At 46.4% G+C, this 16,248-nt stretch overlaps 1 protein-coding gene across 2 annotated transcripts in view; it reads left to right on the top strand.

The window, feature by feature from the left end:
* The window catches only part of LOC121553573 (disintegrin and metalloproteinase domain-containing protein 12), a 129,179-nt gene that overhangs the window by 92,892 nt on the left and 20,039 nt on the right, over positions 1–16,248 (top strand). For both annotated transcript variants that reach the window (XM_041866800.2, XM_041866799.2), the window contains exons 12-17: positions 2,086–2,263; positions 10,867–10,956; positions 11,350–11,545; positions 11,972–12,080; positions 12,597–12,795; positions 13,090–13,167. In XM_041866800.2, the coding sequence (XP_041722734.1) occupies positions 2,086–2,263; positions 10,867–10,956; positions 11,350–11,545; positions 11,972–12,080; positions 12,597–12,795; positions 13,090–13,167 (850 nt within the window). The remainder of the gene's footprint in view (positions 1–2,085; positions 2,264–10,866; positions 10,957–11,349; positions 11,546–11,971; positions 12,081–12,596; positions 12,796–13,089; positions 13,168–16,248) is intronic.

Genomic DNA, 16,248 nt, shown 5'->3' with positions numbered 1-16,248 from the left:
CCCCTTAGTTCCAGTGAAGGGAAACTTAACGCTACAGCATACATTCTAGAATATTTTTTTATTATATATATTTTTACTTTCTTACTTATGTAGACATACACAGACTGGTAAAAAGTAAAATAGAGATATCATGTACTGTATGTGCCACAAGCTTGGCTTGGCTGCAGGTCTGATTAGGTCTGATAATCATGTTTAAAATATGCTTCACCGCAATGTACCGTATTGGTCCGAATATAAGACGACCCTGATTATAAGACGACCCCCCGTTTTTCAACACAAACATTTAGAAAAACAGATTTGCAGACTAGATTTGCCGAACAAAGAACTTCATTTTATTTTAAAATAACAATATTAAAAACACAGTGAATTAAACACAAAGGCAAACTATGTACAGTATGATTCAAAATTAATATCAAGCAATAATAAAGCAACATTTTTAAATAACAGAGAAAATACAGGCCACACATTTAACTAAACTTAACAAAAATTCGCCAAACTTCTCCTCCGATGTCTCTCTATCCCTCACACACGTCCTCTGCCCCGCTGTGTTCGCTCTCGCTGTCATCGCTCCCCAGCTGCTCCGCTTCCACCGGCTCCTCCCAAAGCACGTCGTCCTCGCTGCCGTCCAATGCATTTGAGATGCAACATTTTTTTAAAGCCATCGATGATGCTCTGTGAGGGAATAGCATCCCATGCATGCAGGATCCATTCACACAGTAGACTTCTCTCCGAAGTCTGACGGCAGGCGTTGGGCCAAACTCGTTCTCCGTCTAAGTGACAGTCCATTACGCCGCATCATCCTACGACACCAGCCGAGGCTGGCTTTAAATCCAGTGATGTTGAGCTCTCTGGCGATTTCCAGGGCCTTAACCTGGATGACAGCTCTGGTAATGGGCATTCCCTCACTTCTTTTTCCCTGACATATTCAAAAACCCCTCCGGTCAACCTCAATGAAACGACCACTTTGAGGACCACGGAAGGATTTTCGCTGACTGTTAGCATCTTTTAGACGTTGTTTTTCTGCTCGCCATCTTCTTACATTACACTCAGTGACCCCGAATGTCTTGGCAGCTTGGCAGTTGTTAGATGACTCTGCCTTATTGACAACCATTATTTTGAAATTGGCATCATAGCTCCTCCGCTGTTGTTTATTGACCTGGCCCACTTTTGAGCCACTTGTCTCTAAATGGTCAGCCTGTCTTTCCATCTTTAAACACCGGTAACGGGCTGGTTGTTAAGGACGCCTCTTCCCTCCGTCCGGAACGAATTTTTGGCGCCATCTGTGCCCGCGAATGTGTATTGACATTTAAAGGGAGCGCCGAAGAAGAGAAACTGCGCTCTGAATACTAGACCCCGAATATAAGACGACCCGACTTTTTTGGACCTATTTCGAGGGGAAAAAAGGCCGTCTTATATTCGGACCAATACGGTATAAGTAAATATTATGTTGTTGCTGAAGACACACAGACAAACTTAAAGAGGCATGTGTAATTTCCCCATAGCCCTCCTTTTCAAAAGCCTGTTGCTTCAAATGGCCCAGATTACCCAAGCTCCTCTGTGATTGAAGACTAAGGTCTGCCTGAGCGGCGGATAAATATTTATGAAAATAAGGGGCTTGCAGACCAAGCTGCGTCTTTGTTGTATTGATCGTTTGTTTGTTTGTCTTTGTGCTTATGAAACTGTGTCAAATCGGAACGCATCTGATGTCGGTAGACCGTTAAATATGTGCCAAGGCTTTATGAATGAACAAGCCAGTAGAGCCTTTATAGTTTCAGTCTGAGCTCAGTCTGGGTTTGCTAGTTTCTGGCATGTGTACATTTACTTGTCCTAAGTTAACCTTTAAAGGCTTAAAAGTATGAGCATACTTTAACCAGGAATGACAAGCATACAGGAATGAATCAGATCATTTTTGAATGTAATTGCCTGTTGGACTATTTTATGGAAACTCTGACCTTGAACACCAGAAGCATGCCAGATTGCTTGTGCCCATATCCTAGGTTTGTGCCCACAGCAGGTGTACTGTAACAGTGTATCTGCATAGCAACACTTTGCACTCAACAAGTTTCCACTGTCTTTATCCCCCAGGTACCCATTTCCTACAGTATTCAGCACCTGCAGTAAAAAGGACCTGGCAGCCAGTCTGGAGAAGGGAGTGGGAATGTGTCTGTACAACATGCCTGAGGTCAAAGTGCTGTACGGGGGACAGAAGTGTGGCAATGGATACGTGGAGGAAGGAGAGGAGTGTGACTGTGGAGAACTGGAGGTACAGTAAGATTCAATGGAACAGAATGCAGAGAAACAATTATTTCTGTCATATTATACTGTAGATATAGCTACAGAAAGCTTGCATTGGACCAGCAGTCACTATCCACACTAAAGAACACAGAGAAATACAACAAACTATGAACACCTGCACAGAATAGCAACAAACGACACACAGTAACTACCCATGTTCCAAGATAGCGTAGCAGTGCGGTCGTGTTCTCTTGTGTGTCCATGTAAATAGCCTGTTTTTTGCATTTTTTTTGTATTTCACGTATATATTTCCCTATCACACTTTTCATCCTTCTACTAAATATACTTTCCTGCAACCCACCTCACTCAATGTGGAACGGATTCTATTATTTACTCACCTTTATCTAAAATCTCCAGTTGAAACTAGCCAGCCAGCTAACTAGCTAACTAGCTACTTGCTATTAGCCACCGTCAGCGGTTTTCACCCAGAACACCGGAATAACTGAATCACTGGACCTTAACACCGGATCTAGCTAGCCGCAACCAAATGGATGTCGCTGTAGGCTAATCACCACTGCCCCCGTAGCACCAGTTAGCCTTGAGCCTTGAGTTAGCCCCGGCTATCTACCTCTCTATCTACCGGACGGGAGTAGCCAGCTAACCAGCTAACTAGCTACTTGATATTAGCCACCGTTAGCGGCTTTTTCTCCATTGTCCGTGGCCTGCACTACCTACCAGCCAGCTCTTGTCTGGACTATTATCGGCCAGTCTGCACTGTCTGCACAGCGAGTTATCGACCCAGAACCTATCGGATTTTCTGCCGGATTCACTGAATCACTGGACCTTTAGCAGTGGATAATCGCAACTAGCTAGCTGCAACCATATGAACGTTGTTGTTGGCTAATCAGCCTTGAGCTAGCCTTGAGTCAAGCACATCTCCCGGCTATCTACCTCTCTGTCAACCGGACGGGTCCTCCTAGAGTCGACACGGAGCCCTGCCGATCCATCAAGACTGGTCTGCTGACGTAATCGTCTGTGGTTTCAACCGGCTTCCCGTTGCGACGACCATGAAGATCCATCTGCTACCCCCGGCCCGCTAGCACACGCAAACTACAACCGTGCTTCCTGCTCGCTGTGCTGAAGCACCAATTTGAACTGCTCTCGGTGTCACGTTCGTTGAATGACGGGTCAGACCAAGGCGCAGCGTGATATACGTACATGTTTATTAACTTATAAACACAACGACAAAACAACAACCGAAATGAAACGTGAAGTCCAAGGTAGAACACACAACATACCTTACAAGGAACAAGATCCCACAACTAGACAGTGCCAATAGGCTGCCTAAGTATTGTCCCCAATCAGAGACAATGAGCGACAGCTGCCTCTGATTGGGAACCACACCGACCAACATAGAACTATACATACTAGATCACCAACATAGAAAATACAACATAGAACATTCACACCCTGACTCAACATATAAGAGTCCCCTGAGTCAGGGCGTGACAGTACCCCCCAAAGGTGCGGACTCCGACCGCACAACATAAACATAACAGGATAGGGGCCGGGTGTGACGACCTCTTACTCTCCGCCTCCCTGTTGCGCCCCTGGTCTGGTCTGGAGCCGCTGACCGGAGCTTGACCAGGCACCAGTGGAGCGGACTGCTCTGGCTCCGGAGTGGAGCCGCTGACCGGAGCTGGACTGGACCCTGGTGGAGCGGACTGCTCTGGCTCCGGAGTGGAGCCGCTGACCGGAGCTGGATCAGGCACCGGTGGAACGGGCACGGGCCATGCCGGACACGACACACGCACCACTGGTCTGGTGCGAGGAGCAGGCACGGGCCGGACCGGACTAGGAACACGCACCACTGGCTTGGTGCGAAGAGCAGGAACGGGCCGGGCCGGACTGGCGACACGCACCACATTATTGGTGCGAGGAGCAGGAACAGGCCGGGCCGGACTGGCGACGCGCACCACTGGCTTGGTGCGAGGAGCAGGAACAGGCCGTACCGGACTGGCGACGCGCACCACTGGCTTGGTGCGAGGACCAGGAACAGGCCGGGCCGGACTGGGAACACGCACCACTGGCTTCGTGCGAGGAGCAGGAACAGGCTGGGCCGGACTGGCGATGCGCACCACTGGCTTGGTGCGAGGAGCAGGAACAGGCCGGGCCGGACTGGCGACGCGCACCACTAGCTTGGTGCGAGGAGCAGGAACAGGCCGGACTGGCGACGCGCACCACTTGCTTGGTGCGAGGAGCAGGAACAGGCCGGGCCGGGCTGGCGACGCGCACCACTGGCTTGGTGCGAGGAGCAGGAACAGGCCGGGCCGGACTGTGGAGGCGGACTGGAGGTCTGGAGCGGAGAGCTGGCACAACCCGTCCTGGCTGAATGCCTACTTCCGCACAGTATGTGTGAGGCATCAGCACAGGACGCACTGGGCTGTGCACGCGCACTGGCGATACAGTTCGTAGAACTGGCGCAGGATATGCGGGACCGAGGAGGCATACTGGAGACCAGGAGCGTTGAGCCGGCACACCCCGTCCTGGCTGGATACCCATCTTCGCACGGCATGTGCGTGGTGCAAGCACAGGACGTACAGGACTGTGCCGGCGCACTGGCGACACAGTACGTAGCTCCGCATAACACGGAGCCTGCCCAGTCATACGCTTCCTCGCGTGAGTACGGGGAGTTGGCTCTGCTCTGACACAAGGCTCCGCCAACCACCCCGTGTGCCCCCCCAATTTTTTGGGGCTGCTTCTCGGGCTTCCTCCTCGACCGGCCTCCTCCGTGTTGACGTTGCTCCTCTCCGGCCTGGGCATCTACCTTAGCCCATGGTCCTCTCCCCGCAAATATCTCTTCCCATGACCACAAATTGCCCACCTGTGACATGGCTATTCGCTCCGCCTGGGCACGCTGCTTGGTCCTCGTTTGGTGGGATCTTCTGTCACGTTCGTTGAATGACGGGTCAGACCAAGGCGCAGCGTGATATACGTACATGTTTATTAACTTATAAACACAACGACAAAACAACAACCGAAACGAAACGAAATGTGAAGTCCAAGGTAGAACACACAACATACCTTACAAGGAACAAGATCCCACAACTAGACAGTGCCAATAGGCTGCCTAAGTATGGTCCCCAATCAGAGACAACGAGCGACAACTGCCTCTGATTGGGAACCACACCGGCCAACATAGAACTATACATAATAGATCACCAACATAGAAAATACAACATAGAACATTCACACCCTGACTCAATATATAAGAGTCCCCTGAGTCAGGGCGTGACACTCGGACTCACATATTGCTGTTCACCGGACCTTATGATCACTAAGCTACACAGCTGATGCCTGCTGGACTGTTCCTTTACACAGTACCCTGTCCTGTTTATTCTGTTTAGCCTCAGCCCAAACTTTATCGCCATTACCAGTTGTTGTCTTAGCTCTCTCTAATAACACCTGTGATTGCTTTATGCCTGTCTCCCATGTCAATATGCCTTGCCTATTGCTGTTCCAGTTAGTTCTTATTATACAATTTCACTGTAGAACCCCAAGTCCCTCTCAAACTGCCTCAAATAGTTCCTTTGTTCCACCCCCCATACATGCCGAGACCGGCTAAATCGGTGCCTCCAGTGATGCTATCTCTTTCATTGTTACCCAACGCTTAGGTTTACCTCCACTGTACTCATATCCTTCCATATCCTTTTCTGTACATAATGCCCTGAATCTTTTCTACAACGCCCGGAAATCTGCCCCCTTTATTCTCTGTACCCAACGCACTAGAAGACCAGTTCTTAAAGCCTTTAGCCGTATCCTTATTCTAGTCCTCCTCTGTTCCTCTGGTGATGTAGAGGCTAACCCAGGCCCTGCAGCCCCCAGTATCACTCCTACTCCCCAGGAGCTATCATTTGTTGACTTCTGTAACCGTAAAAGCCTTGCTTTTCTGCACGTTAACATCAGAAGTCTACTTCCTAAATTTGAGTTATTCACTGCCTTAGCACACTCCGCCAACCCTGATGTTCTAGCAGTGTCTGAATCCTGGCTTAGGAAGGCCACCAAAAATTCTGAAATGTCCATCCCCAACTACAACATTTTCCGTCTAGATAGAACTGCCAAAGGGGGTGGAGTTGCAATCTACTTTAGAGATAGCCTGCAGAGCTCTATCATACTATCCAGGTCTGTGCCCAAACAGTTTGAGCTTCTACTTCTAAAAATCCACCTTTCCAGAAATAAGTCTCTCACTGTTGCCGCTTGCTACAGACCCCCCTCAGCCCCCAGCTGTGCCCTGGATACCATATGTGAATTGATTGCCCCCCATTTATCCTCAGAGTTCGTACTGCTTGGTGACCTAAATTGGGATATGCTTAACACCCCAGCCATCCTACAATCCAAACTAGATGCCCTCAATCTCACACAAATTATCAACGAACCTACCAGGTACAACCCTAAATCCGTAAACATGGGTACCCTCATAGATATCATCCTGACTAACTTACCCTCTAAATACACCTCTGCTGTCTTCAACCAGGATCTCAGCAATCACTGCCTTATTGCCTGCGTCCGTAACGGGTCTGCGGTCAAACGACCACCCCTCATCACTGTCAAACGCTCCCTAAAACACTTTAGCGAGCAGGCCTTCCTAATTGACCTGGCCCAGGTATCCTGGATGGATATAGATCTCATTCCGTCAGTAGAGGATGCCTGGTTGTTCTTTAAAAGTAATTTCCTCTCAATCTTAAATAAACATGCCCCATTCAAAAAATACAGAACTAAGAACAGATATAGCCCCTGGTTCTCCTCAGACTTGACTGCCCTTGACCAGCACAAAAACATCCTGTGGCGTACTGCATTAGCATCAAATAGCCCCCGCGATATGCAACTTTTCAGGGAAGTCAGGAACCAATATACACAAGCAGTTAGGAAAGCAAAGGCTAACTTTTTCAAACAGAAATGTACATCCTGTAGCACTAACTCCAAAAAGTTTTGGGACACTGTAAAGTCCATGGAGAATAAGAGCACCTCCTCCCAGCTGCCCACTGCACTGAGGCTAGGAAACACTATCACCACCGATAAATCTACAATAATCGAGAATTTCAACAAGCATTTTGCTACGGCTGGCCATGCTTTCCACCTGGATACCACTACCCCGGCCACCAGCTCTGCACCCTCCGCTGCAACTTGCCCATGCCACCCCCGCTTCTCCTTCACACAAATTCAGACAGCTGATGTTCTGAAAGAGCTGCAAAATCTGGACCCCTACAAATCATCTGGGCTTGACATTCTGGACCCTTTCTTTCTAAAACTAGCCGCCGACATTGTCGCAACTGTGTTAACAAACCTCCAAACGAGCTTCAATGCCATACAACACTCTTTCAGTAGCCTCCAACTGCTCTTAAACACTAGTAAAACTAAATGCATGCTCTTCAATCGAACGCTGCTGGCACCCGCCCACCCGACTAGAATCACTACTCTCGACGGGTCTGACCTAGAGTATGTGGACAACTACAAATACCTAGGTGTCTGGTTAGACTGTAAACTCTCCTTCCAGACTCACATTAAGAATCTCCAATCCAAAGTTAAATCTAGAATCGGCTTCCTATTTCGCAACAAAGCCTCCTTCACTCATGCTGCCAAACATGCCCTCGTAAAACTGACTCTCCTACCGATCCTTGACTTCGGCGATGTCATTTACAAAATAGCCTCCAACACTCTACTCAGCAAATTGGATGTAGTCTATCACAGTGCCATCCGTTTTGTCACCAAAGCCCCATATACTACCAACCACTGTGACCTGTACGCTCATGTTGGCTGGTCCTCACTACATATTCGTCGCCAAACCCACTGGCTCCAGGCCATCTATAAATCACTGCTAGGCAAATCCCTGCCTTATCTTAGCTCATTGGTCACCATAGCAACACCCACCCGTAGTATGCGCTCCAGCAGGTATATCTCACTGGTCATCCCCAAAGCCAACACCTCCTTTGGCCACCATTCCTTCCAGTTCTCTGCTGCCAATAACTGGAATGAATTGCAAAAATCTCTGAAGCTGGAGACTCTTATCTCCCCTACTAACTTTAAGCATCAGTTGTCAGAGCACCTTACCGATCACTGCACCTGTACACAGCCCATCTGAAATTAGCCCACCCAATTACCTCATCCCCATATTGTTATTTATTTTGCTCATTTGCACCCCAGTATCTCTATTTGCACATCATCTCTTGCACATCTATCATTCTAGTGTTAATACTAATTGTGATTATTTTGCACTATAGACTATTTATTGCCTTACCTCCATAACTTGCTACATTTGCACACACTGTATATATATTTTCTGTTGTATTTTTGACTTTATGTTTTGTTTTACCCCATATGTAACTCTGTGTTGTTGTTTTTATCACACTGTTTTGCTTTATCTTGGCCAGGTCGCATTTGTAAATGAGAACTTGTTCTCAACTGGCTTACCTGGTTAAATAAAGGTGAAAAAAATGATAATAATAAATAAAAAAATCACCTAGAACAAAGCACAAGCAAATGAAAACATTTGCATACATATAGTTGCATGCAATGCTGTCAACATTGTTATTTTGCTACAAGGGCAATGACATAGATCTGTAAAAGGACTCCATGCATAACACTACAAACCACTGGAGAACCTACGCTATTTGCAACTATTTAGCCATAGCCCCCCCCCCCTTCTCCCTGTCAGCCTTCCATATGTGCTGAGCACTGCTCTGATACTGTGCCACAATGATGTCACTTCCTGTTCATTTGCTCATTAATCAAGTGTGCCGTCCAAATTTGTGACAATGCTAACAAACAAGAGAGTAATCAGGGTGACGTGGAGCTTTCTTTGTCTGCCATCAAAACAACAGAGCACTACACTGACATGGTTGCCATAGGAACTGAAACCAGTCCAAACCAGTCCAGACCCACATCTGGGGAACAGGTACTGGAGCAGCATACAGCATCACTCTAACTCACAATCACAGCAGCTGCTCTCACATCCCACAGAACGTGAGAAATCCCTCGGGCAATGTGCTTAGGTGTTAGTCTTCAAACAGAACAACAAGAAAGCAGGTAATTAACTGGATGTGAGTGTTGTTGTCGTCTTCAGGATGACAGAAGGGTTAAGGACTCCATTAGGGAGGCTTTTGATGAAGATGCATTTGATATGCAGACAAATTAACTATTTTAGCACTCCCATTCCATCATACACTCACATAATCCTCTCTCTCTCTGTAGATACATTTCCACTCCTCTCAGATGTCTAATTTACTGTGGCATCCAGTGACTATGTTAATAAACAGAACATATCTGTGTTCTTGAGTCTACTCCGATGATACATGCTGATGTAATTTGGTCTCAAATGTTTACAGATTTGTCAAGTAATGATGGAACCAGAATCCCCTCAATTACAGTATGAGGTATTTCCAATCAGGCAATGATTATAACACCTTAATACCAGCTGTGTGGTTTGGAATACTGCTGTTCCATTACCTCTCTGTGCCCCTCCGTGACCCAGTGATGTCACCAGAGGGCTGGTGTGGTGGGCCGTGGTCCCAGTTGGACCGGGGGATCAAAGCATCCCTCTCTTCCCACAAACAAAACAATAGGCTGACGTCAGGCCTCAAGAGCACAGCCAACCCCATAAAACTCCCTTCAACAGAGCAGCAGTGGCCAACTAGGCCTCTAGTCCTGGCCCATCAGCATCATCACCTTGTCAGACCACAGAGTCAACGTACCAGGGTCTTGTTGGGAAGTAAAGACAAAGGAGAGATGGTGTAGCCGGGACTAAAAGGGTTTTCAACGCTGTTCTGTACTCTTTCACTCTGTCCTTTACTTAATCTCTTTAATTAGCCTTGTACTTCTACCTCTCTCTCCCTCTCAATCTCAATCCCAGTTAATTTCTCACTCCATCACCTCTTGTCATTCACTCTCCAACACCTATCTGTCTCTCTCTAACCCCCCTTCGCTCTCTTCACCTCTTTCCCTCTGTGGCCAGCTCTCCATTTCCTTCCATTGTGTTACATTGTTTGTAATCTCCAGGACTCAGGGGCCTCAAAGCTCACCAACCCCAGCTCACCCCACCACCCACTCAATTACCTCTACAAGATCGTTTCACTACCATCACCCTCAATGAAACCTTCAACCAAAGCCCCCTTAACTTACCACACCCCCTTCCCAACCTACAATACACCATCTCCGTCACCACAGCTGAGCTTGAGCTGTGGAACTCCCCATCCACCCACCCATTGTATAGATAGGCAACGCAAGGGACATCAAAACAGAATGTTGTTTTAACAACAGAGCGAACCACAAATCCGAAACATATGAGCTGAAGATCTGTTTACCCTGACAGAGAATGGTCTCTCACCTGTCTGACCCTGACAGAGAATGGCCTCTCTCCTGTTGATTTGTTCTATGCTATTGTGTCTCCAGGCTTCAGCTCACAGGGTTAAGGGGCTGCGCTGTGGGACTCCAGCGCTACAGTCAGGATATTCTCCACAGGATGTGCTCTCCCTGAGCTGGAACGCTGATCTGAGACGGCCACAGCAACAACAGCTGAGAGTCGGGGGTCCAGACCATTAATCAGGTCCATGTGTTGCTTTGTTTTGTGTCTCTCAGGAATGCATGAACCCCTGCTGCAATGCCACCACCTGCACCCTGAAGGGAGATGCTGTGTGTGCCCACGGACAGTGCTGCGAGGACTGCAGGGTAAGACTGCTCTTTCTGTTTCTCGTTTTCTACCTCTCCCTCTCTCCCAACTGTCTTTCCCTCCCTCTCTCTTCCTTGCACTTTTGTCTCTCTCTTTCTCACTCTTTCCCTCCCTGTCGAAATGATAAAAAGAGTGGGAATCTAATTATCTCTGCTGCATGTGTTTACAGTAAAAAATTAAGACATTTCGTTTCCAGGGACTTGTAAGCCAATACATGAAGCTGTAGCACAGGGCCCTCCGAAGTACACAAATATGCCAAACTTTATCAATTTAATTGAGGTGTGTGTGTGTGTGTGTGTGTGTGTGTGTGTGTGTGTGTGTGTGTGTGTGTGTGTGTGTGTATGGGCTGGCTGGCGGGGGTGTTTGTGTGTGTGTGTGTGTTCTCTCTGCAGCTGAAACCTGCTGGCACACCGTGTCGAGAGTCCAGTAACTCCTGTGATCTGCCAGAGTTCTGTACTGGTGCCAACCCCCACTGCCCTGCCAACGTGTACCTGCATGACGGGCACTCCTGCCACAACGTGGACGGATACTGCTACAACGGCATCTGCCAGACTCACGAGCAGCAGTGCATCACGCTATGGGGACCAGGTCAGTAGAGCGCCCCCCAATGGACAGGACCACTTGATGAAAGTCTTCCATGTTTGAAGAGATAAGATAGTACATCCGTAACTTTCCTTAACATGTTTATTGAAGTAGCTAAGGAAAAACTAATCCTAGCTTATAAATCAGTTCAATGTAAAGAGAGAGGCAATGCAGCACCTGGACAGCACAAGCTGACAGACATCATGTGGACAATCATTTGAAAAAAGACTTCAGATTCAAGCATTTTAGAGCAGGTATTTTGATGAATACGGGTTGACCTGGCTTAACTTCTGGAGGTCAGGGGTTACCTTTGGCTCATGGTATGCTTTGTCACATCTCTGACACCTCTCTCTCTCTCTTCCCTTCTCTCTCACTCTCTCTCTCTCGCTCTCCCCCCATCTCTATCTCCCTCTCTCTCACTTTCTCCTGCAGGAGCCAAACCTGCCCCAGGGATCTGCTTTGAGAGGGTCAACTCAGCAGGAGATCCTTACGGGAACTGTGGGAAGGACTCCAAAGGATCATTTGCCAAATGTGAAGCCCGGTAAGACTGTGCAGCTGTTATATATGTCATGGCTTCGAAGCAAAAAGAGCTAGCTAGAAAGACAAATGAATAAAACAACATTGTTTATCTGAATTGATATTATCAAGAGTGCCATCGACAATCAGCATGGCACATTAAATGGGACAAATAGCCTAGGAACAATAACTAGTAGCGAGAAAAACACAATTTGGAGATAATGAAGGCTAATTACAGTTTGAAGTATTCATGAAGCATTTTTTTCCTATTAATGTCGGCTAAATGTTCTTGGATCTCCCATGGGTGAAATCTCTAATCAAGCATTTGTTAATTGATGTAATTGCTTTAATGACTGGAGGACTGAGGGAGTCATTATTAGGGTGAGACGAAGGCTGTCTAGTCTTTCATCTTTGGTTATAATTGCACAAGATGTCACACATGTCAGAGATTGTCAATGTTAAACTGTATGCCTTGCCATTTATGTTGCGTGTGTGTTTATGTGTCTGTGTGTGCATGTGTTATTATAAAAAAAATTCACAGAGACGCAAAGTGTGGCAAAATTCAGTGTCAAGGAGGGGCCAACCGGCCTGTGATTGGCACCAATGCCGTCTCCATAGAAACCAACATCCCTCTTCAAGAAGGAGGGAGGATCCTGTGTCGGGGGACCCACGTCTACCTGGGTGATGACATGCCCGACCCTGGACTGGTTCTGGCTGGCACCAAGTGTGGAGAGGGCATGGTGAGGGTACTCTGTAGGGCGCTGCAGCTGTTATCAAGCAGAGCTAGAGAGAGATTACCGTCACCACTGGTGGAGATGCTAATGCCCACGCTTGTCTTTGGCCCAATTCCAAACCAATCACTTACTCTCATTACTGGGATCAGTCGAATTCTACGAAAGTACATTAAGTAGAATAGATAACAGTTCTCAGAAGATATGCTTTCCATTCAATAATTAACATCACATGTGGAGTACTACAGTACTTTACATTGGATTAAAAAAAAAAATCAATATGACTCTTTCTCTATTCCATAGATGTGTCTGAATCGTCAGTGCCAGAATGTCAGTGTGTTTGGAGTGCACCAGTGCTCAGGGAAGTGCAGCGGACGAGGGGTGAGTACTCCATGTTGGAGCGTATCATCTTATGTTGAGTGTCTAGAATGCAATGACTTATTCCAGTCTATTAGCTAAACACCGGTGTCATATCAATGTTAATAACTTATCACAGCATCTTATTGACCTCAACATAGCATAAAGTAGAGTAGTACAGGGCTCTACGGTGCGACCATTTTACTCACATATTTTGCTGTGCGACCAGGAATTAAAATTTAGGAGAACCAGTGTGCCTAGAAAAATGTATGAGTCTAGCCTTTAATACCTCAAATATTTTTCATTGTGCTCCTACATCTCTTTGTGTGTGCCTACATTTTTCAACTTAGGCACACACGTGCTCCTTGTAAAAAAGAAAAGGTCAGTGTAGAGCCCTCTAGCTAGTACAGTAGGCCCTTTACTCTGCTACATCGAGCTCCAATTTAGTTACTGCACCGCCAATGAATTATGGCAGCTACTCACATGCTATACAATCAATCTTCATCGCCCCAGAGAGGTTAAATCAAAGAGGGTGGATAAATGAAGATAGTTCACTCAGGCCGTTTACCATTGAAAAAGAATGTGTCAGTTACGGTCTACCTAACTAGGTGTGTCTCCCATAGACACCAATGCAATAGCAGCTGGGTCTGGTCTACTTAGTTAATTGACCCTACGGGGAGCCAGTATGAAAAATGTATGCACTCACTAATTGTAAGTCGCTCTGGATAAGAGCGTCTGCTAAAATGACTAAAATGTCAATTGGATCATTAAAAATACTTTCATTGAACCCCAAAAACAAAATGGGGAAAAAAGAAATGGTTCCTCTTCAGCCTCTGGTTAAATCAATATCATTTAATGACATAATTTATGTTCTAAGTGCCGTCCATCATCTTTTGGCATAGAGAAGGCAGGCCAAGCAGCATTTGAACATACAGTGCATTCGGAAAGTATTCAGACCCCAACCCTTTTTCCACATTTTGTTATGTTACAGCCTTATTCTTAAAATTGATTAAATTATACTTTTTTTCCTCATCAATCTACACACCATACCCCATAATGACAAAGCGAAAACAGGTTTTTTGAAATGATTGCAAATGTATTACAAATAAAAAACAGAAATACCTTATTTACATAGGTATTCAAAACCTTTGCTATGAGACTCAAAATTGAGCTCATGTGCATCCTGTTTCCATTGATCATCCTTGAGATGTTTCTAGAACTTGATTGGTGTCCACCTGTGGTAAATTCAATTGATTGGACATGATTTGGAAAGGCACACACACACCTGTCTGTAGCTCAACTGGTAGAGCACGGCGCTTGTAACGCCAGGGTAGTGGGTTCGATCCCCAGGACCACCCATACACAAAAAATGTATGCACGCATGACTGTAAGTCGCTTTGGATAAAAGCGTCTGCTAAATGTCATATTATTATTATAATATTATAAGGTCCCACAGTTGACAGTGCATGTCAGAGAACAAAACCAAGCCATGAGGTCGAAGGAATTGTCCGTAGAGCATCGAGACAGGATTGTGTCAAGGCACAGATCTGGGGAAGGGTAACAAAACATTTCTGCAGCATTGAAGGTCCCCAAGAACAAAGTGGCCTCCATCACTACCAAGACTCTTCCTAGAGCTGGCCGCCCGGCCAAACTGAGCAATCGGGGGAGAAGGGCCTTGGTCAGGGAGGTGACCAAGAACCCGATTGTCACTCTGACAGAGCTCCAGAGTTCCTCTGTTGAGATGGGAGAACCTTCCAGAAGGACAACCATCTCTGCAGCACTCCCCCAATCAGGCCTTTATGGTAGAGTGGCCAGACGGAAGCCACTCCTCAGTAAAAGGCACATGACAGCCCGCTTGGATTTTGCCAAAAGGCTCCGAAAGTACTCTCAGACCATGAGAAACAAGATTCTCGGGTCTGATGAAACCAAGATTGAACTCTTTGGCCTGAATGCCAAGCATCAGGTCTGGAGGAAACCTGGCACCATCCCTACGGTGAAGCATGGTGGTGGCAGCATCATGCTGTGGGGATGTTTTTCAGCGGCAGGGACTGGGAGACTAGTCAGGATCGAGGGAAAGATGAACGGAGCAAAGTACAGAGAGATCCTTGATGAAAACCTGCTATAGAGCGCTCAGGACCTCAGACTGGAGCGAAGGTTAACCTTCAACAGGATAACGACCCTAAGCACACAGCCAAGACAATGCAGGAGTGGCTTCGAGACAAGTCTCTGAATGTCCTTGAGTGGCCCAGCCAGAGCCCGGACATGAACCCGATCGAACATCTCTGGAGAGACCTGAAAATAGCTGTGTTGCGACACTCCCCATCCAACCTGACAGAGCTTGAGAGGATCTGCAGAGATTAATGGGAGAAACTCCCCTAAATACAGGTGTGCCAAGTTTGTAGCGTCATACCCAAGAAGACTCGAGGCTGTAATCGCTGCCAAAGGTGCTTCAACAAAGTACTGAGTAAAGGGTCTGAATACTTATCTAAATGTGATATTTCCATTTTTTATTTTTAGTAAATTTGCAAGAATTTCTAAAAACTTGTTTTTGCTTTGTCATTATGGCGTATTGTGTGTAGATTGATGGGGGGGACAATTTAATCCATTTTAGAACAAGGCTGTAACGTAACAAAATGTGGAAATATCAAGGGGTCTAAATACTTTCCGAATTCACTGTACTAGCAAGTAGCTATAGTCTGGAAGCATCAAACTGCACTAGTCAAAATGCTCCTTGCTGTTTGAGTAGGTATTAATAATGCAACGAGAAGCCTTTTATGTTTTATTTACTTTGTTGTTTAGTTGAATGAATAAATGAATTAATTAATTAATGAACAAATTAATGGAAAGTAGAACCCTGGGCCAGATTTCCTTACAATGACTGGCTTTTGAACCACTGCATGGTTGAATCACCTTCATCAGAGGTTAATTTAAAACAGAGAATCAAAGCTGGATTAAGAAATTGCCTTAATTTACCTTAACTTTTGTGTTTGATTGCTTCTTTGAGGTTTTATTTGACCTCTAATTGAATGATGTATGATTCATTCATTAGTTAAGAACAAGTTGAACCAGGTGATGTCATTTGCCACAGCACTTTTCAACCACACC

This window comes from Coregonus clupeaformis, chromosome 37 (genome assembly GCF_020615455.1).
Source record: "Coregonus clupeaformis isolate EN_2021a chromosome 37, ASM2061545v1, whole genome shotgun sequence".
Taxonomy (NCBI): domain Eukaryota; kingdom Metazoa; phylum Chordata; class Actinopteri; order Salmoniformes; family Salmonidae; genus Coregonus; species Coregonus clupeaformis.
Note: the sequence above shows the minus strand (reverse complement) of the source record. Positions and strands in the feature narration are given on the sequence as shown.